Below are 22,710 nucleotides of genomic sequence, written 5' to 3'. Positions count from 1 at the left end.
TAATGAATTGTTTCATCATCCACATTCTGCTTTAGGCATCTAGGCCTTTCTTTTAATATCTTAGGTATCCACAGTTAGTCTTCATCGGCTGCTTGAGTCATGACTCACACAATGACAACTGCTGTTCTACTTCTCTGCTACTACTGCAGAAAATGTAAAACCCAGCCAAATATTTTCTTTATATCAAAAGGTGATCCTGTAGTGGCACATGTCAAGTTTAAACACAAAACGTGATTCATATTTTTTTTTACATGATGAACCCAGATGATGGATGTTCCAATATGGATCTCACCATATTGGAACATGCTTGTAAAAGTGATCTGTTCCTGGTTCCCCCAAGATGTGAGTGTCGCCATCTAGATGGTTTGGCCCTAAATTGCTTCACCCTCCTCATCTTAGGGTGATAAGAAACCTTAGACTGTCTTCTTTCATCTGAAAAAATTAGTTAATTCCTAAATTATAATGGTCTGGAGTTATATGAACTTCAAATGACAGTGGCTGTCAAAAATACAATGCAATCAATACATATTGATTTATATAGCGCTTTAACAGCAGCTGAAGCTGGAACAAAGCGCCAACATGGAGAAAGGGGAAATGCTTTCCCTTTGTGGAAAGGAAAAAACATTGCCAGAGGCCACGGCCAGGGCTTTATTGGCACCCAAAAAAAAAAAAAAAAAAATACAACAACAAAACCCGAACAAATTCGTGAATGGCGCTCTACGTCATATTTTCAATACCCGAATGAATTTGTAAATGGCAGTGAATGAGTTAACATGCATGAGATGACAAGTCTGATGTTTTGTTGAATACATCGTTCCGATGTGCCTTCAGAAGACTACTATTCATTATTAACAGTCATACTAGCACCGTAATCATGAAGTGAAGTTAAGTCTTGCCGGTCATTTTCCAATGATCTGTGATCAAAGAATGCAGAGAAAACTTTTTTTATGAGGAGAATTCTGTCATTTTCAGCCCGTATCCATCTAAGATGTAAAAAAACACAATGCCACACATGTGTTATGGATGACAACTTTTCCTGGCAGCCCAGTCTGCTCACAACCCAAACAAAAGTGCTGTGGTTGGTGGTAAAGCAGCTAATGGTGTTAATGGACAGGGAAGTTGCAACTGTAAGTTGCGCGGTTAGACGCTGCCCGACATAGAAACACAGGGTGGCTTTTCATCATGGTGGTTCAGTGGGAGGCCAAAGCGTGGATATGAGATCACCAGCGTGTTTGATTTCATCCTATTGTTTCAACCTGGCATTAATGGTTGTGGTCATTCTTTTTTAAAGGACCGTTTTTTTTTTTTTTTTGATTGGTCAGGTGGTGTTTTTCCTTGCCAAATTGTTGGGGATTTCCTCCCTGACCCTGGAAACTTCCTGTTATCTAAGCTGTGACTCATCCAGTGAAAGTTTTTCCTCTGCAAAAGCTCTCCTTCCCCCCTTTCCGCTGATTACTACATTTGATTGATTTTCCCAAACAATCTTATCTAACTTTGTTGTAAGTATGCTATCTCTCTCCGTTGTGATGCATTGAGCTGCAATTCTCTTCTGTAACTTATGCAGCTGTGAGGTGACTGTATTTTTAGTGTTTTCAATGGATGGCACTTGTCTCCTGCTATCAGGCAGAAAACTTGTGTGACCTTGATAAATTTGATGTCTGTATTGCAAAACGGTTAGCACTTGTCTCCTGCTATCAGGCAGAAAACTTGTGTGACCTTGATAAATTTGATGTCTGTATTGCAAAACAGTACAACCACTTCAGAGATGGCATCTGAGAATCCTAAGAGGCTCTTCTAAAATATGAGCGCGCCAAAAGATAAAATCAACATTCGATGCATCATGTCACACACACTAAATAGAAACATGTCCACTCTAAGAATTTATTTAAAAACATTTGGCACTCCTTTCAATTAATCCAGAATAATATCTAAAAATGTGTCAGTTTCACAGATTCAACAACAAATATTCATTCAGTGTTCCTCCTTTTAATATGATTTGTTTGAATGCTTTCTTCTTTTCCAATTTATTGCAAAACCATTGTTATTCCTAGATAGGGAGGTAAATTTAGCATAGCTGCACACATGCTCATTCTTTGAGCAGTTTGAACATGTTGTTCATTTAGTCGTATTGAAATGCAAATGTGATGGAGTATTATTTTTGGGGGGCTCTACTTTGTCTTTTGTGAAATATGGCAAATACTATGACAAGGAATTGTTGGCCTTTGTGAAAAATAAATGGCTGCGTAGGTTTTCCAGTTTATAAGGACTATTTTAAAATTGCCCCCTTGTGATATGATGTCAGGTTTGTACAAGGGCCTAAATCAATGTTTGACTCTTTTCCATGACATATTTAAATAAAACCAAATACCAAAACACCCTTTTGGCATTTCACATCCTCTTTTGGGTTTAATTACAAAACATAAATACAAATAAATACATATAAAAAAATAAATCACTGCAACTGTTTTTTTACTCATGTCATACACAAGAGTTGTCCAAAGAATAATTCACTTCAGTACATGTTGTGAAGTTGAGCAAGGGCCAACTGGTTGAAATATAAAAGAGCTGTGCCCTAGGGTTTCTTGTCCAACAGCTGGGTGGAGTGAACTTTGGCCTCTGCTGACCTACACTTGCTATGATTCATCATTCTTCTCTTCCTTAAGAAGAGTCTGATAAGCAATTTTGCTAAGTAAAAAACACAGCTTGGATGTAAACTCACAATCGTAATTCAAAAATAGTAAAGAAATATGGGCTGCGACTTATGCAGTGATTGAAGTCTTGTGTGACAACATTGACGATACAGATGCGTTTCAGGACCCTGTATCTTGGATTTTGTTTGCTCTCAGCTATTTTCCTTTGTCTCGTTTTACTCACTTTATTCTTTTTAATATGCATTTTATTTCAGGGCGAAAATATTTCTGAGACATCACCTTTAGTTTGCATTCATCAATTGATTTTATGAACACAGTGTTAACCACTTTGAGTTAACACCCGCCGTGACTGGCGGATGTGACTTTTCTACAATGTGCTGCAGGCTGAAGTCGTTCTGCCTTTGAGCCATGCAATTAGGCAAATGGGCTTTTGATGTTGCAAAACGCTTTTGTTTGAAACTGCCGCCAAGTTACCATGTATTGTGAAGATTAAGTTGAATATAAGTGTCAGAAAATGACAGTTAATACTACAGTGTTTCAAAGTAAGCCACGCCAATGGTTTAAGCTAATGTCAGCATATGTGTTTGTCTTTGACATTTCTAGCCAGAGATCTTGTTGGTCTTGATGTTATGATGACGTGGCAATGATGAGTCGGTTTGGTCACTCATATGGTGTTAAATTGGCAGAGACTCATCGCTTTGGTAAATTGAAAAGTCTCTTACAGCAATGAGAATCATATCGAGTCAAGTTGAAACCATGAAGGGGAGCAGAGGACTACTCCCCCCAACCTGAGAACAGGGACCTATCATAGCACAGTGCGGCACCGCTATGTTTGGACGGTAGGGATAATATATAGGGACGAAACTACCAGTAATACTACCAGAAGCATCACGGATAAGACGCGAAACGTCCGTCATCTTCAAAGAAGTACAGATGACGGCTGAAGAAACCTTTTCATCGATGGACCACTCCTGTACGACTGAGAGCTTACACAGCCATAAAGGGAAAAAGTATCTTTTTTTTTGTTGTGATTGGATCTTTTCCTCACATTAGTATAGTGAATTCATACACTTATTTTGAGGTTCTCAAAGCCTCCGTAGTAGTGATTTTTAGTGGCAGCTGGCATTTGTTCCTGCCAAAGTCACAACCTTGACATGAAGTGGAGCTAAATGTCACCGCCGCCAGACTGAATGTTCAGGATTCTTGGAATGGCAGATAGAACAGAACACATTCCGTAGTTTGTGTTTTGTTATTTGGCTGTCGAGAAGCGGAACAGCAGTTTAAAATGGTGGAACACTTCTGAGGTTTGTGGACAAAGGTAAGCCAAGATTTAACAGCATCTGCGCCATTATGCAAGTGCTGAAGCTCGTCTTCTCATGCTTTTAGGCCAGAGAATTTCTGCAACCCAACGGAAGCGCATGCAGACACACATTTGTGCATGTGAAAAAAGATATTAAAAAAGAAGCTGACTGAGATGCAGGGCTGCACATAGTGGTGGGGAATCCCCTGCAGGTAGAACACAACAGCAACAATATCTGAGCACGTGTCCTCTCACAAACACACACATCATTTCTGACTTCTCAACGGCTCAGGCTGATCTCAAACTGACTTCTGTGTAACCTTAACAACAGAGTACAGCACGTGTTTTTATTTCGCAAGCAGCTCTTAACACTCAGAGTTGCTATTTCGAACGTGTAGTAAAATGCATGCAGATTTTATTGCCTGTGGTCCAGCATGACCACAGGAGAAATTAATGCCAGGTGGCTTATTTCTCCCATTTTGGCTCAGGGAAGCTGGTGGATATCTCTGTCCGCCTCATTTTTTTGTTCAGGGTTGGCTTGTGGGAAGGTAGGACACTTTGGTTAGTCACTTACTTGGAAAAACAGCGCATGCAGAAATATTTATTCCACATGGGGTCGGCTGCAAGTAGTGGTTTGAAAGCATGTCGAAATGAATCATGTGCTATTGTGTCGTCACTTGGCAGTCAATTTCGTATGCCTGACTCTTTCACCCATGACTGGGATTTTAATAGTTATTCTTTAGTCAATTGAATGGCTCACTAAGAATTAACTAACAATAACAAAACAAGATAGAAAAAAGCATTAGGAACTTACCCCTAACCTCAAGAGTCATTCAAGGCTCTACTTGTTCTGATGTTTTACAAAATCGATTGACATTTGCAATTTGAAAGCTTATAGCCCAGGAAATTCTCTTTTTCACTTTGTAGGACTGTTTACACTCATGTCCCTAAATGGTCATTTCAACAATGTCGAGATTGCAGACTCACACCACTCTGAGCCCTTCATGGGTGGCCATGCAAGAATGAGTGCAAAAGGATATCAAATCTGAAATATGTTGTCGTCAGTGATACAAATATTGTAATGAGTCAGTCTTGGCTCTGGTTCCACTTCTGCTTACACCGACATGTCAGGGCAAAATCCATATCTGGAATTAGGCTTTGTGTATTGTCAGAGCACAATTTCTTCAAATAATTCAATCCTTGAGACATAGTCTTCTATTATATCTTTGGAAGGGCAATATAAACCTGTATTCATCCGCATTGCAAACAATTTCCTGCCGCATGTGAGCCTTCCACTCGTGGCAGGATTGAAATTGAGACTTATTATCGAAGATACAGTATATGACAGATATACTCTCTCCTGACAGGTCTGAAGAACTGCATGGGAGGATTTATTGGATGGTTTTTCGTATAATGCCTTGTGTGATGATTTTTTTCCCCCAAATCACAGCATGTGTCATAATGAGGTGTTTGATCCTACGGGATCAAACACCTGAAGTAAGCTATTTCCTCTAATCATGACTCCAAATACGATCCGTTTTATCTAACGCCGACCATACTGTTGCCTAATCTGGGAGATGTCTATGGAATGCGAGGCATGCCGGGTGCTGAGAAGTCTCACGAAAGGGTCACCTGCCTGGCACCTATCACAGCACATGAAACCTCTTCTGCCCGCAACACACAAAGATACTCACAAATTCCTCTCATGTCCAAACTCTTCCAAGTCAACCACATCAAAGAAGGAAGACATGGAGACAAGATGGTGGACAAGATAGTCAGTTTAAACGGTTTTAGACTGTCAATCAGTAATGTGTGTGAGGTCTGCCTAGCCACAAAGCCAAACGTTATTAAACTGGACCTTTGGGAAAAAAATCAGTCAGTGATTCACACTTGATAATTGAGACCTGCACACGTATGCACGTGGCTGAATGACTGAATGAAGGGCACTTTTGAAAAGTAGTCGCAGATAGCCGCCCACCGCGGGACCGTTCCAACTAGTTCAGACGCGTCACTTTGGTGTGCAGCCCAGTCTATTGGTGTTTCTGTGGGAGTGTGACTTGAATTCCTGCTGGCATGCTGTGTGTCAAGGATGCTTCATCTGTGTAATGCGACAGCAGCAACATGAGCCATGTTCAAAAGAAAGACCAGACCCAGTCCTTATTGAGACCTCCCCAATCTTTACCTATCGGCCAGATTGTGAAATTCTGATATTTTAGACGACTTCTCTGGATATTCAGGCCCCTCACTTTTTATAAAAAAAACCAAGGAAATCTTGTCAGTTTTCTTTTTTCTTTATCACCTCTACACAACTGAATGGGAGTGTTAGTTCCACGTGATTTGCATCATTTTGCGATGCATTGGATTTATCAGTCTGTTTTCTTACCACCATGATCATGACAACTCTGATTTTATTGGCATTTTGAATGCTTGAGATCATCCAGATGGTCTGTCATGTCCTCTACTGGATGTCATGTTGAGTTTTTGCAGAAAAATCTCAGAAAAGATGGAAAATTTTAACATGACTTCATGTGGCCTTCACCAAAGTAATTATTTCTGTGTGACACGTATGATAAGCCAGACGCGCAACTATTACACTATACTTGATCCAGTGACGTGCCTTCAGGGGAGGCAGGTGAGGCCGTGCCTCACCTATCATCATGGAAATATCAAATGAAAAAGTAAATTAAGCAGTTATATGTTACTTTATTTATTTAGTTATATTGTACTTTAAAGTTCTTTTCCACTTAACTTCACCAATTTTGGATTTATTTTCAAAATCACTCAATTTTAACATTTACCGTTCAAATACTAAATGGAGGCAAGCGGTGAGGCAGCAGCCGGCTGAGCCTCACCATGGATTGCGCAATGACTACGCTAACAGTGCTGGCGTTCTCTGCAGTGAGACCGCATTGCTGTCCCTCTGCATATCACTATCAAAGTGTTCAAACACTTAGTATATGAACTAAATTTCTACAGTTTAGCTGGTGTATATAATGTACAGTCACTGTACATTATAAATACTGTACAACAGTCTTTATTTTGTTTCATTTTTATCAAAACTTTGTGCATAAGTGAGGCACAAAGTTCCCCTGCCTCATGACAGGGGGCGCTGGTGATTCCAGAGATTCTTCTTGCGACTCTACGGCTGCAGAATAATAGAATTAGTGCCAGCAAGCTACAGTAAACAGTTATCATGTTAAGTGGAACCATCCAGTCATTTTTCCGTGTTGCTTGGCCTTATTTTCAGAATGGAGGATTACATATCTAAATTGAAATAATTTTCTAAACGGGACTTTCAATCGAAGCAGGAGATAATAATTAAAGGAGGAACAACACCAGACTGTATAGCTCACAAACGGTGAGGGATGGATGTAAATCTCCTGGACAGCTTCTCAGCTTTTTGGCCCAGAAGGACCTCATTGAAACTCCATGTATTCCTGAGGCGACAAAGTTGCTCCAGCTCGTGCTTACTGTTCCAGCTACTACAGCATCAGTGGAGCGGTCATTCTCAGCCCTGAAAAGATTGAAAACGTAGAGTCGGAACAGGACTGATCAAGGACGACTTTCTTCACTGGCAGTGTTCTACATTGAGACAGAGAGACTTTTAAAACTGAAGAAAAATAAGGAAGGCTTCAACAAAGAAGTTATCGATGCCTTTCTTCAGAAGGAGCGGCGCATGGACTTCATTTATAAGTAAAGGTAACACGATAAAAACGTTTTTTTTTTTTTTTCGATGCTACAGTTTGTATTTATAAAGAATGCTGACATGACATTTTAAACAAAACACGTTAACTGTTGCCAATCAAATGGTGAATAAGCTTCTATGTAGAGTTCATATGTTTGTAAATCTGACCGTGATGACGTCAGTGCCTCACCAGCCATTAACCTCACCGCACGTCTCTGACTTGATCGATTCCTCACTTCGTTGTGTCATGAGTCAACATCTTTGTGGGAAATGAGTCATCACACATCATAATTGGCTTTTCTATCGAAGATTCATGGTCACTGACTGCTGTGCCAGCCACAAAACAATTTAATTTACAGCAGCATACTACGACTATTACTGCATTTGTGTAAAAGACCTGATTAAATGCCGGGATATGTCAACCCGACTGACATGGCTAAGCGACGGGCGGTTCTCCAAACAGAGTCCCATTGGAAGAAAATTTCTGGCAGAGGAAACTTCTAAATAAGATGATGACAGAAGTGTTAAAATGCTCTTCTTCCTCTTTTCCTTTCAGCTTTTCCCTTAAGGGGTCGCCACAGCGAATCAATGTCCTCCATCTATCCCGGTTTTGTGCATCCTCTTCTCTCACGCCAGCTAGAAGTGTTAAAATGCTATTAGAATAAATCTAGGCTTTTTTATTATTTTATATATATTTTTTTCTGTCACATCCAAACATGTTGCTCCAAAACACCTATTTGTTGTTGCATGTGACATGAATTCATTTCTCAATGTGTCTACATTAACAGATCCAGTCTTTTAACATATTTTCAAACCAAGACTAAACTTAGATTTTAGAAAGATTAGTTGAACATGCGTTTCTGTAATAATTGCACGGTAAAGTTAGGTCGGTAAATGTAGAGGTCAATCATAAAATAACAATGTCTTTAATTTGAAATCACAAGGAAATAATAACAATGATCTAATTTATTGGTGTACTTCAGCGATCAGGTGTATTCTAAGGGGCAAATTAAATTTTAATGAAACATAAACAACGTCCACATTTGATGTTGCTGTAATAGGGATTGTAAAAAGACTAGAAGCATGTTGTATTTGTATTCTCATTTTAGGTTTCTGTCTGAGAATAGAAGTGCAAATGTATGACAATACAGTATTTGAAAAACTATTTTGGCACGATTGTTCAGAGCAAAAATCTATGCGCATGGATGTAGTTTTCTTTCATTTGGTATTTTCTAGACATTTCTACTGTTGTGCGAGTTCACACAGTGGACTGGGTTCTCGAACGTTTGGAGGGGTTCCTAGCATTCACTTTAAATTTGATGCAGGAGAAGCACACATTGACATAGTTAAAACAGATTCACAAGTCTTTTCAGGACATCAACAGGTGCAATCTACATTGATGAGAAACTGCAAGATCTCCACTTGTGGATGATATTTACTTCTATGAGATGAACTCTTGGAAACAGCTTTCTGGCCCTCTTTGTGTATCCATGTGACAGCATGTACTGCAGCTGTGCCACAGACAGTGTATGATTTTAAAAATATACGCTATTAAATATATAATTCATTCACTGAATTGATTTGTACAATGACTCATAGGGTTTTGATGTGCGCTGTTGTCATACGTAGGAATGAAATAAAATTTGTGTTGTCGACCATGTATGTAAGCGGAGCTCAGAATCTGTATGCCTGCAACTCGATCAAATGCACCAAAACTTTGGCTACTGTCAACTCAATTAGGGAAGGGAAACTTCGGGTGCAAGTCTGAACTCTAATTGTGATATCAACAAGTTGCACATGAGTATGAGTTGCAGGACCAGCCAAATTACGAAAAGGGTAACTTATACTCATGCATTAAAAAAAGGCAAAAACATTTTGCTTCTCTGTGGGATATGTATTGGGTACGTGTGGGCCGCAGCAGGCGAGCACTGAGAATGTATGAATGCCGGTATTGTGTGACTCCCACACTCTTGTTGTGTGCATTTGTCTACTTGGCATTGGCATTTACACACCATCATTCCGGCGTGGCTCGTGGAGAGGCTTATTAAATCCACAGACCATTGACCTCGAAGCCCCTCGTCCTTGTAAATTTTTAAAGTGACACTCCCTTGAGATTGAAAGTTCCTTTGTCTTTCCAGGTGATTTTGGGAAAATCAAATAGATGTCTCGGTTTGCATTCTGAAGACATTTTCGAATTTGACACTTATGGTTTCTTTTCTCCAATGACATTTTTATGTCGTTTGATCGAAGGATGGAAAAAGCCGGACCAAAATGTAAAACTTTTCTTTACATTCCGCTTACTGGAAGTTCCTGTTTGCAAATATTTGTGGGTTGCGTGTGGGCTCCGTTTCCATTCTGTGTAGACCATTAACAAACACCTTGAACTAAAGCAACGTGAGAAAGACAAAACACAACTGTGCGCCACAGTGTTGTCATTTCCAGTCTAGGAAGAGACATCTTCACGTGAAAGGAAACGTTTGTGAATTAGCAAATAGTAGCGTCAAAATATGAGACGCCAGGCTAACCAATTCTATTTTTAGTTCTTGGGAGAAAAGAGTGTGTGTCACTGTTTTCTAGGAGAGAATGTGAGAGGTTTGGAGGTGGAGGTATGTGGGGGTGAAAGCAATTTTAGCCTATTTTCCACACTGTCTGCATTACTTAAACACTCACACACCTTTTTGAGGTTTCCAACACAAAGCTGCCCTTTTAGGCCCTCAACCTGCTCAGGAAGCTCAATCAGACACGGTAAAGACTCTGACGCTTGTCTGGGAACACAGTAGCTCATGTGGTGTCAGTTTGCTTTGGGAAAGAGTCACATTTTCTCCCCGTGTGTGAACTTTGTCGCTGCTTTAAATGAGCTGTCACCGGAGATGTAAAGGAAGCGGACATTTCCCCTTCCAGTGAATGATGTCGGCTGTATGGTAGACACAGCTACAAACGTACAATATATATATATATATATATATATATATATGAAGAACTTGAGAACCCTGACATCAACCACATGAAACAAACAATTTCTTGATGGGCAAGGACATAGTGTAATCCAGGACCTCTGACAAATGCTTTTGGGGATGAATGGACAAAACAATCCCACAGGCAAAGTCCTTTCCAAGAACTGTGCAAGATGACACTTAGGTGTGTCAATACGTCTGTCCATGTAATACATTCCCAAATATTAGCTCACATCCATTGTGACTCAATTTGCATCAAGCCAATTTGCATCATACGATACTATTTCTATGAACGCAAGGAGAAAATTTACATGCCGCAGGATTGGATATATCGATAGTCCGGTTATATCGATATTTTTTCCGACTCCTGAGAATATCGATATAACGAGACTTTACTGTATATCTCTTGCACAGTTCACAATGGATGTGAGCTAATATTTGGGAATGTATTACATGGACAAACGTATTGACACACCTAAGTGTCATCTTGCACAGTTCTTGGAAAGGACTTTGCCTGTGGGATTGTTTTGTCCATTCATCCCCAAAAGCATTTGTCAGAGGTCCTGGATTACACTCTGTCCTTGCCCATCAAGAAATTGTTTCATGTGGTTGATGTCAGGGTTCTCTTGCCAAATTCATCCAAGTTTGGAAATATGGATCTTGCTTTGTACACTGGAGCAGGATCTGACCCTTTCACAAATTGTCATTGATGGAGTTCTGCATAATGTTATTTTATTTTAGTTTTGAAAAACTGCAGCCCGTTCGCCAACTGGTTCGCGCGTTGCTCTTGATCGTTCGATCCCAGCTCTGGCCTTCCTGTGTGGAGTTTGCATGTTCTCCCTGTGCCTGCGTGGGTTTTTTGCGGGTACTCCGGTTTACTCCCACATTTCCCCAAAAAAACATGCATGGTAGGTGATTGAAGACTCTAATTTATCCTGCAATGTATGAGCGTGGATGATTGTTCTACTCTGTGTGGCCTGCGATTGGCTAGCAACCGGTTCAGGGTGTGCCCCTCCTACTGCCCGAAGATGGCTGGGATCGGCTCCAGCACCCTCCATGACCCTTGTGAGGATAAAGCATATCGGAAAATGGATGGATGAAAAAAATGAATATTTTGAGATTTGACCACTCCCAAGTTAAATTGAAAATGAGTTTCATGTCACTTGCTTTTGTTCGTTGTTTCTTTTTTCTAAGTGTACTATTGTTATTGTGTTATTGCAGCCAGACATAGTGTACTTGTGTCGACTGTAAAGAACATGGTGAAAATTAAAATGGAAATTGTCGCTTTAAAGGACAACCGACATCACTTCTTTGTTTCGTAACTGACATCAGAAAAACATTTTATAGCATCTAAAATACCCAAAACACGCAGTATGATATTTTTTGTCAAATGCAAAACACCAATAAAAATGACTTGAAGTGTTTAAAAAGTACTTCAATTTGAAACCGGAAGTAGCCAGTTTCAGAAGGTCCCGCCCCCATGTTCGTGGTGTCACGGCAAGACGTCTTGGCTTGCTCGAGAATCAAAACAATGGCTTCAGATTCGGAGAATATGCTTTCTTGGTACTCAACCAGTTATGAATATGATTCAAATAGTTCTGAAGAAGAAAGCATACATGTTTGCAATCGATTAAATAATTCCGTGTCAGTTTAGGCATCAGGGGTGGGAAATGTCACACCCAAAAAAGGCAGAATATGGCGACAAAGCCGTGTAAGGGATTAATCAGCCCGTTTCCACAGCCTGATTAATTCCTTACATGGAGCTTTTTCGTCCTCTTCTGCCTCTTTTTGGTCCTACACAACATTTTCAGACCAAAGTACAGCAAAATGCATTGATGTGATGGAAAGACTGCTACAATGTGTCCTTTTTTTGGTCAGAGGCATTCCTTTAGTGACGTAATTTACGGACTCGTCACCAACTCAAAAACAAGACTTCCGAAATATTCAGCGCGAGTCTTAAAACGTAAAATATAGCTAGATGCGGTGGAATCTTTGTAAAATACGCTCAGTAGAAGTCATTTGAAGGCATTTTACAAATTATGGACACAACTTGTCCGAAGACGTCGGTTGTCCTTTAAGTACAGACATCCTCATTTTCATCTAAACTGAATCATGAGTTAATAATTCTTGAACTATACAATTAGCCATGATTGTTCATTCAGGTTTAGCTCATTGGGACTGTTGCTCAGAATGAACAACACTTTTAATTGTGAAGGCACTCTGGTTTGGTGAACATCCACCAACACGTTGAGACTCGAGAAATGACTCCATATAGTGCATACGCGTTATTGCCTTTTTTCCATGAATGAAAGCCAGAACTTCTCTACTCCTTCCGTCTGTTGTCTGACACATTATTCATTGCACAGCTTACAGTCTGTCTGCCAGCCCGGAATTCAAAGAGAGGATCAACGATTGAACCCACTGAGAGTAGGCTGGTCCTGCCTCGTGTGTCTTTCCAAGCTAATGAAAGAAGCTTTCTAGTGGCGTCGGCGGTGAGAACTTTTCCAGAGATTCCTTCGGCATGATTTTATAGGAGGAACACTGTGGTCCAGGGTGGGGACAAGACATACAGAAAGAGGCCACTGTGCAGAGCTGTCAGTGGGTAATGGACAGATTAGAGGAAAGGGCGGCGGGATGGGAGGACACATCGGCAGACTGCTTTCATCCATGACATCACCCAAAGTATTTTGGATTTTCTTTTTCCAACCCTGTGTGCGTATAACCTGTTTCCTCACGTGCATGGAAGACACACTGTTACGGTTACTGTGTCAAATGTCCAAGTTGTATTTAAAGTAGCAGTAGAGCAAGGGTGTCAAACTCATTTTTTGCTGCCGACCACATAATAGCTACGGTTTCCTCTCTGCGGCCGTTATGAATTTGGGGAAGCCATTAGAATGTTTAATCCTCTCCACATATTACATATACAGCGCACCACAAATTAATGAATTACTACTTTTCTAATTTAAAGTAAAAAATAATAGCTGCCATTGTGGTTTACATGGGACAATTTCAAATTTTGGTTTGGACTTTAGCAAACATCATAGAATTTCACAATTTTGATGTTCTTTTGTGGGCTTATTGTTGTGTATGTAACCATACGCCCTGATTGTCACTTAAATATTTTTAAATTCAGAAATGTGCCCAGTTGTTCCTTCTCGTCACCTCCTGTTGTTGCTAAAACGTTGGAATGTCTGAAGTTCCTGCAATTGGCGGCCAACCAGTTAGACACCTGGGACAGGCTCTGGCAACCACCCTGACCCATGTGAGGATAAGCAGATCAGAAAATGGATGGATGGATGTCTGAAGTTCAAATTCATTTGCAACCACAGTCCAACTCTCAGCCACAGATTAGCATCATATTATTTACATTTCAATTTGGAGGATCAGGACATGGTGACAAATTCCCATGAATGTGGTCTTCCCGGTGTGAAGGCAATTCGCTGCCTTAACACTCGGGAACCAAATACTATAGCCGCAGATAATCTCACATATTAACGTAAATATTCTCCCTATTATAAAAGTCACTACAATCTTAGTTTATGTTCCACTGCGGAATGTTGTATTATGTTTGTAAATTAGTTTAAGGGGCTGTTTACAATGGGACACTGCGAGTCTGCAGCAGAGATTGCGAGCTAAGCTCTCAGTAAATGTTTTCTTTTGCCACCAGAGGAATGGACTAAACAAATTATTTAATCTCCGAAGTGCTTCTGTTTTATAATGTCTACAAATGCTGGTGTCTCCATTCTACGCTAATTAGTGGTCTTACTATAATGTGAACATTCTCCTGTAAAACATTCCTGGAAGGCTGAATAACTCCTCTCTGGCCTTATAAACCAGCCTCAGCGTATTGTGCTCACAGATGTTTTCTGCTGTTCTGCATGCAATGAATCCATCGGATATTGTAGGCCAGAGACAGTAATAAGTTCATACAAGAGTACAATGAGTCTGTGTAAGCTCTCAGTCGTACAGGAGTGGTCCATCGATGAGAAGGTTTCTTCAGCCGTCATCTGTACAAAAGTGAAGGTTTCGGACGTTTCGCCTCCTATCCAAGAGGCTTCGTCAGCGAACTAAAGTCTGACTGGTCGTATTGGCCCCATTTATATATCCCTAATGTCCAGACCTGGTGGCGCCGGACACAGCTATGATAGGTCCCTACTCTCAGGTTGGGGGAGGCGCGGGACCCCCCCCTGTGGCCCCACTGATTGTTCCTACATTCCTGACTAACGATTGGCCTATTACACCCACTCCCCCCGGTATCACCTCATCAGCATAACGACCCTCATCAGCATTGCGAAAGTTGCCTAACCTGTTTTGCCTGAGCAGGCTATTGTATGAACGATCCAAATTGAACCTCACACCACCAGACCGGTTTAATGAAGGATTAATGAAGGATTTTGTTGTTGAAGCCTCTTGGATAGGAGGCGAAACGTCCGAAACCTTCACTTTTGTACAGATGACGGCTGAAGAAACCTTCTCATCGAAAGAGTACAATGAAGTCACATATTTGAAAGGTTATGTGTGTGACGTTTGGATACATTTGATTGGCCTGTCGAGTGTTTCCTTTCAGCAAAAGTTGCCTTCTAACCACAAAACGCTTCATTCAAATTGCATGCATTTTTATATACTGCTTATCCTGTTAAGGACAGGGCAAGGACTTCTGTCTATGCCTTCAGGCTCCGCCTTGGAAAGGTTCCCAGTTTGTTACAGGTTGATAATGTGGAAACGGATGCCGTCATTGCATCTGCTTGACAATTCATTTATTTGAACTAGAAGAACTATAATCGACACATGATGGAGGTTATTATCTATGCATGTGATGCCTGAACGAGTTTGACTACGAAAAAATTATCCCCTGTTGTACAGGCTGGGCACACCCTCAAGTTGCAGCTGTTTTCCAAGTACGAGTGAGGCACTGGGATTGTTCATAAAATAGTACAGTTACAGCAAGGGTGTCAAACTCATTTTTTTCCACAGGCCACATTGTAGTTACGATTTCCTCTCAGGGACGGTTTTGAATTTGGGAAATTTAGAATGTTTCATCTCCTCCACATATCACATACAGAACACACAACAAATTAATGAATAACTAGTTTTCAAATTTGAAGTAAAATAATAATGACTGTTATTGTAGTTTATATGGGACAATTTGATATTTTGGTTCGGATCATGTCACTCGACATACTTGATTTGCTTTTGCGGGCCGAATAAAATGATGTGGCGGGGAAGATGTGGCCCGAGCCTTGACTTTGATATGTATGAGTTAGGGTGTACAGTATTCATCATGAGTTAGAAGGAAATGGGCTTTTCTCCACAGGTCTGGGAGTATTGAAGCTCAGCGGGACGATCAGACAGGCACGGTGCCTGGTGTATGCTAATGTGTTTAGACCTGTCCTAGAATGTCTGAGTTACTGTTGAGGACAAAATGTGATGTACTTTAATCTTCACATCTGATTATGATTTACTGCCTCGGTTCTGAACTCATAAAAAAATAAAAATGAAAAAAAAGAAAAGAAAGAAAAACAAAAACACTATCAGATGCTTTTTGGCACTGGCATCCATATTTTTTGTTGCAATGTCATCAAGGGGTTACTGGTGTCGCTGCAGATCTATTTGTGTAGCACTGAATCAAGAGGGAGCCATGCTGAGGTTTGACAGGACCCTTTGCCCACATTAAGTGTTTTTTTTCTGTGCTACTGGGCGGTCCGGCACTTCAGGTACAGGTGGTCCTTTTGCAGAAGGTCAAAGTGAGGACTAAGTGGAAGTCTTTCTCATTTAGGTGCTCGTTACAAATGGAGGTAACTGAAAAATCTATGACATCTGTTCAAAGACATGTTTTCATTCCTTAGCAGCGGTAAAATGTTGCCGTGTTTGGCTTTCAAATTTCAGTTTCAGCTCTAATACCATGAAATGATTTTCCAATTTGAAGGTTTTGCTACTTTTACAAACATTCCTTACTAGAGATGTTTCTTTTAGCAATGTGGCATTCCTTTGAAAACAGACTGTTTGATGAGCGTCAGCTACAAGCGGAGAGAAATAGCCATCCCAAAGCTCCAGTGTAGCACCATAAGCTTTCAGAATTGCAGTCAAAACAAATCGCAAGTCCCTGAGATCCCATGCATTCCAAACACAATTTCTTCCCAAACATGTGCTCTCGCATGATATTTGGGGATTCTTTACTACCAAGTGGACAATTGGACTCTATTGTGCAATAACCCAAGCCTTTGGGTGTATAGCGAAATCTTATGACCGTTACAAATTGAACTTGTTCCAGAAATATTCATCAGTGCTTGTTGAGGTTGAGCCTTTTCACCTGAACAATTTCATTTGTTGCATTTTGACATTTGTAACGTATGCAGCATTTGATAATTGCACACATATGTCTTAGGTTCAACTACGCTCATCATGCATCATGTTCAGTGTTTGTCCGGGTGTTGGCTGCGTCTTTATCACATACAGGGGAAAAGATCCCTGTTTCGTCTCCAGGACTACATGCAAAACATGTCAACAGATGAGTACCGCAGATTGGATTGGATTGGATTTGCCTTTATTATTAGCTTTTTTCTTGTGTTTAAAGGCTATCTTCTTGAATTGTCAATTAGAGAAGACCATCTTATCTGTTCCTTGCGCACTGGCAAGTGCAGGGTATCTTCCTATTCTTGAGCCTTTCAGGTCCAACTATTTGCAGTTGAGGAAATTGTCCTGGATCTTTTTTGCATGTGGAATTAGTCTTCAACCAGAACTGGTTGAGTCTATGGAGGATATATATTTATTAATGGTCACTCCGCAAAAATACAGGGGCCTTTCACTTGTGTATACTAGACTGTGAGTTCACCTGTAGCTTATTTCCTCTCAACACAGTTGTAAACCATCCTGTTATTTTGGTCCAAGATTAGTTGTCAGTCGAGACTATGAGAAAACATGCAATCTGCTTTCAGTTTGCACCTGTCACCAGCTTGAAGGATTTCAACAGATGAAGTTTGGTGTCTTCCCCGCCAATGCAGTCAAAGAGTTATTGTGGCTGCTTTTTGGCCAATCATGTCCGCATCTGTCCATTTGTATTCTTTCACATGATGATGTAATCACATCTTTAACCATTAAAAAATGGATGAAGGATCTTGAATTTAAAATTTGTTTTTTCTTGGTGTTGTTGCCAGATTATTTTAATGTTGATCAGTTGATTTGGGCAACCAAATGTCCAATTTTTAAAATGAGCTAACTTCTTTTGTTCTCATGGCTAAATCAAATGGGCAAGGAAACTAACTGATCTATCATGGCACATCTAAACACGTTTTTTTTTTACAATAATACCCAGTAAAATTCCGACAATGTTATCAGGGATCCCAACGTCTCGAAAAAGACTGTTGATTTTATTTCTCAGTGGGGAATTTGTTTTTGTCCTACAACTGGTCTGCATGAAAAAACATCATAATGTAAAGCTTGCCATTAGATGAATGTAAACTGCTAACATTTTTCAGAGATGAAAGGTTGCCTCACTTTGTAATCTTCCGATAAATCTATTCTCTTCAGACAGCTCTCATATCTTTTTTTAAACAGTTTTCTTCTCATTTACTATTACGCGATAGTTTTGTTCTCAGCTGGGAGCAGATGTTTTGGCCACCACAAAGATATGGGGGACAGGGGATGAAGCTGTTGGCTTTTTGAATGCTTTATTTGACAGTGACAGTAAGGAAAGCCTCATTATAATTGTGGGAAAAATAAAATAAAGTTTGTCACAGGGATGTCATCCAAAAATGATATCAAGGAAGGAATTTCTATTTGTAGATTGTCACGTCCGCACGAAGAGTGGCAATAGATCTCGTAGGACGAAAAAAAGGGGAGCTCGATGGAGGGGACATAGATGAGACGATTGTCATGACTGTTTTTAATTTAACTTTTTTATAAAAATGCCATTTCCATCCACTGAAAACATACATCAATCATTTTCGCGTAGTGACAAAGTCATCTCCCTTCTCTTCCAGCTGAAGCAGCCTGACAAAGCGGCGGCGGCAGCTCACACCTATTTCCAAGCCAATCCGGAACATGTGGAGATAAGTCAGAACCTGGAACAGTACAAAGATCAACAGGGGGTCAAAGAGGATCACTTTGTCGATCGAGAAGCTCGGCCACACCAGGTAAGGGAGGAGATATTTCAATATTTTCTATATTTTTTTTTTAATCATCATTCGTCGGGCCCTCACTTCAAGTCGTTATTCGTCCGAAACAAAGACCCATTTGTTTTACCTACTCAAATGTTTGCAGTTCAGCATTTGTCAATTAACTCATTCACTGCCAGACGATGTGCAAAAATGTGGCCGCTCCAGTGACAGGGTTTTTGTCATTTTCACTCAAATTGCATAACCCACAGAATATAGTATTGAGTTTTTGGACTACTAAAACATTCAATCCAGCGTAAGAAACCTTTCACTCTCTTCTTTCATCAAAAAAAAAGAGTAAATTCATAAATTATATGTGGCTGGAGTCATCTGAGCTTGAAATGGGGCGGCTATACAAAAATCAAATGCTTCCCCCTTGTGGGAGGGAAAAAACATTGCCAGCGGTCTGACCAGCGCATTATCGGCATCCACGTCTTCCAGCTTTTCCCGTGGCATTCACAGGCCAACTAGGAGACCAGTGTGTCCTGGGTCATCCGCGGGAGTTTCCTGCCAATGGGACATACCAGGGAGGCGTCTTGGAGGCATCCTAATCAGATAACCGAGCCACTTCATTTGGCTCCTCTCGACTCTCTCCTACAAGATGGCCAATTTAATTGAGTTCTTCAGGGAACTATAGTTTCTTGAGATATCTGATTAGTAATGAAGTTGTTTGTGAGACCCAACGTTCAACCGATTTTGAACTTGGAGTGTTTCTAAGCATTTGTCCACATAGCGGCGAGTGTATTTGTTCTCCTGCATGGCTACTGAGCTCAGAATGAGACGACAAGTTATATTTATGCTTCTCCTGGCAAAATGATTTCCTCGCCGATAGTACAGTACTAGCAGCTGGTCATACACGATTCCAAGTGACATCAAGCCCTGCTGGTCAACATTTGACACGGCTTAAAGTAACAACAATAAATGAACATTAACTTAGCATGTTGCAGTCTGTCATCTTTCTGGCTTTCATTTTTTTCTTGAATACAGTTTCTCTATGTGGCCCACACCTGCATCTTATCAAGTAAAGGAGATTCTCCATTGTTGTTGCATTGATGCATTGAATCCAACATGGCTTTCATTTTTTTTTTTTTTTTGCGGTACTCTTTCTATATGGAAAATCTAGTATGAGGTCACAAGCCAAGTCACTACTGTGCAGTGTAAAAGCACAAAACAGTACATGTATTTGGTTTGCGGCTGCAGGTTTTGGCCAATTTCTTTCACTGCGGCACTTCAATACCAAGCACCATGATTCTTGATCGTTGTTTTTTTTTTCTCTACGCTTCACATGCAATAAGGGGAAAAGTCACTGGAGTATGAAAGGCTCTTTATTTTTTTGGGCTCTTCAATGGCTGGAAACTCCTTTACTGCTGTTTGTGGTTAGGTTGTGCACACTGAAAAGGAGGGAACCCTTTGTGTGCAACTCCGTTGGAGATGTTTCACCCTCTCTTACCCTACGTGGATCGAATCCGACCTCGGCAATCCGTTACTCAAACCCACTTGCTTTGCTGGTTTCAGTTGCTCACCTAGTAATGCCAGTCAGATATTCTCTGAGCCATTATATTGATGGAACATTATTATTTTAAAAGGTGGCGCTCATTTCTGTATGCTTTGGCTTACTTCACCCAATACTCCTGTTACTTCACCCAATAACCTGTTCTCCTACTGTTTAGCATACCAAGGGACTAGATTGTTTAGTTTTTCAATTTGTTTTATTGAAGCAGTTTGCTTTTATTGTTGTATTTATGCATTGTATGTATTGTATATGTATATGTTGTTGTATTTATGCATTGTATGTATTTGTAACGCTGACAGAGAACAACACAGATTTATTCATTTTTTTATTTGGTTATGTGTTCATTAATGTGTTATTGTGTTTATTCATGTGTCTGTTTGTTTATTTTTTACGTGACATTTGACTTTTCATCCATTGCAGCTTACATTTAGCGCGGCGGTGACCTTGTATGAGGAAGGCGACTACATTGGGGCCAGTCAACTCTTCGAGGTGGCTCTGGTGGAGTACTACAAAGCCGATGTGGAATGCCGGGCCCTATGTCAGGGGCAGCACCAGTTTGAGGACCATGATCACCTTCGTTACCGTTACAGTCTATATGAAGTCATTTCAGGTAAATACCAACACCACCCAAACAATCACAGCTTTAATCCATATAATATGCTGTTCTGCAAACCAAAATCACACAACAACACAACTGTAAATCTGTGCAAGTTCTGTGATAGATTGACCTTCACTGATTCCAGGTACTGGTACTCTGGTTTTGAAATACTTCAGGGATAAGAAGAACTGAAAATGAAATTGCTCTTACATTAATTTTCTCAAACTATGTGTCAAAGTTATTAGCTGGATGGGATCTTCTAAGACACCAAGTATTTGTGTTACTTTGTAGATTTCTTTGACCCTTTGACAGCGATATCCAAAGCCATAACATAGATGACTCCTCATATGTCTCCCATTTAAAAAAAAAATCAACCTATCCTGACTGTTCTCTTTGGCCGTGAGCCTGCACTAGGCTTTGTTGTACTGAAAGAGGCTCAGACGAGGTCAAACAATGCTCATTGTGCTCACCGAGTGATCAAATCTGACTGGCAGCAGCTTGGCTCTGGGTTGTCAGTTGGAACCCAGTCAAAGGGTGAAAATGTTGTGATGTCACCACACTGCACATTGCACTGTATTTGCGTCCTGTAAATGACCTATAATCGTGTCACGTACAACATCGCTGAACTTTCAGTTGGGATCCATCGCAGGAGTTGGATCCACAAGTGTGCTTTTGCAAAGACAATTAACATTTACCTTCACCCTTTTTGCACGCCCTGTAACATAAAACACGATATGCTATCAACTGAAGTAACCGACATGTCTTAAAGGGCAACCGACAACATTTTTTGTTTCCTAACTGACATCAGAAAAAAAACGTTTTATAGCATCTAAAATACGCAAAACACGCAGGCTGATATTTTTAGTCAAATGAAAAATACCAATAAAAATGACTTAAAGTGTCCAAAAACGAAATGAAACCGGAAATGGCCAGTTTCAGAAGGTCCCGCCCCCTTGTTTGTGACGTCACGCCAAGACGTCTTGCCTTGCTCGAGAATCAAAACAATGGCTTCAGATTTGGAGAATATGCTTTCTTGTTACTCGTCCAGTTATGAATATGATTTAAATATTCTGAAGAGGAAAGCATAAATGTTTGCAATCGATTAAAGGAGTCCTCCCATGTCAATGGCATCTGGACTGAAATGTAGTGTCCCAGAAAATGCAAAAGATGGTGCCCAAGCTCCGTTGGAAATGGGCTGATTTGTCTGCTGGGAATCTGTGTCAGCGAATATAAAATAGTAGTCATGGTGCAACACAACGATTCACCATCGCGTCATTTATGTGTTTTCCTTCTAATTTAGCCATCAACACAGATCAACACAAAGTTTTCAGACCAAACAAAGAACCGCAAAATGCATTGTGTGTCGCTTTCTCGGTCAGGGGCGTTGCAGACGTGACGTCACGTCAGGCATCGTCATCAACTCGAAAACATGACTTCCTGAATATTCAGCGTGAGTCTTAAAAAGTAAAATATCGCTATATGCGGTGGAATCTTTGTAAAGTACGCTCAGTTGAAGTCATTTGAAGTTATTTTACAATTATGGACAGAACTTGTCCAGAGGCGTCGGTTGTCCTTTCAAGGGTTTACCCAATTGTTTATTAATATTGTCGTAATATAGAATCCTACTCTCTCTTTTGAATGCACCCCATATTTCTTCCTGTCATTTTTAAGGGGGCAGGGGGCAGAGCAATGTACAATGTAAAGCACTGGCTTTACAGTGCATACAATAGCATACAATACAGCTGCAGTTGGAGAGCAATCAAAGCACACTGATTGGAATGAATGCAATCACAGCGTAAAGTCCCTGGGTGTTGAGTGCAGTCGGGGGGAAATTTTTCGAGCATGTTTGCAGTAGC

General features: G+C 40.4%; 1 protein-coding gene across 1 annotated transcript in view; it reads left to right on the top strand.

The window, feature by feature from the left end:
* p3h2 (prolyl 3-hydroxylase 2) overlaps nucleotides 1–22,710 on the top strand; it is a 64,404-nt gene that overhangs the window by 14,142 nt on the left and 27,552 nt on the right. Inside the window, exons 2-3 of the mRNA XM_089000067.1 lie at nucleotides 18,570–18,722; nucleotides 20,677–20,866. Coding sequence (XP_088856193.1) covers nucleotides 18,570–18,722; nucleotides 20,677–20,866 — 343 coding nt within the window. The remainder of the gene's footprint in view (nucleotides 1–18,569; nucleotides 18,723–20,676; nucleotides 20,867–22,710) is intronic.

Source organism: Hippocampus bargibanti, linkage group LG07, assembly GCF_051943395.1.
Source record: "Hippocampus bargibanti isolate YZ-2025 linkage group LG07, ASM5194339v1, whole genome shotgun sequence".
Classification (NCBI taxonomy): domain Eukaryota; kingdom Metazoa; phylum Chordata; class Actinopteri; order Syngnathiformes; family Syngnathidae; genus Hippocampus; species Hippocampus bargibanti.
The sequence above is the reverse complement of the archived record's forward strand: the minus strand, read 5'-3'. Positions and strand labels throughout refer to the sequence as shown.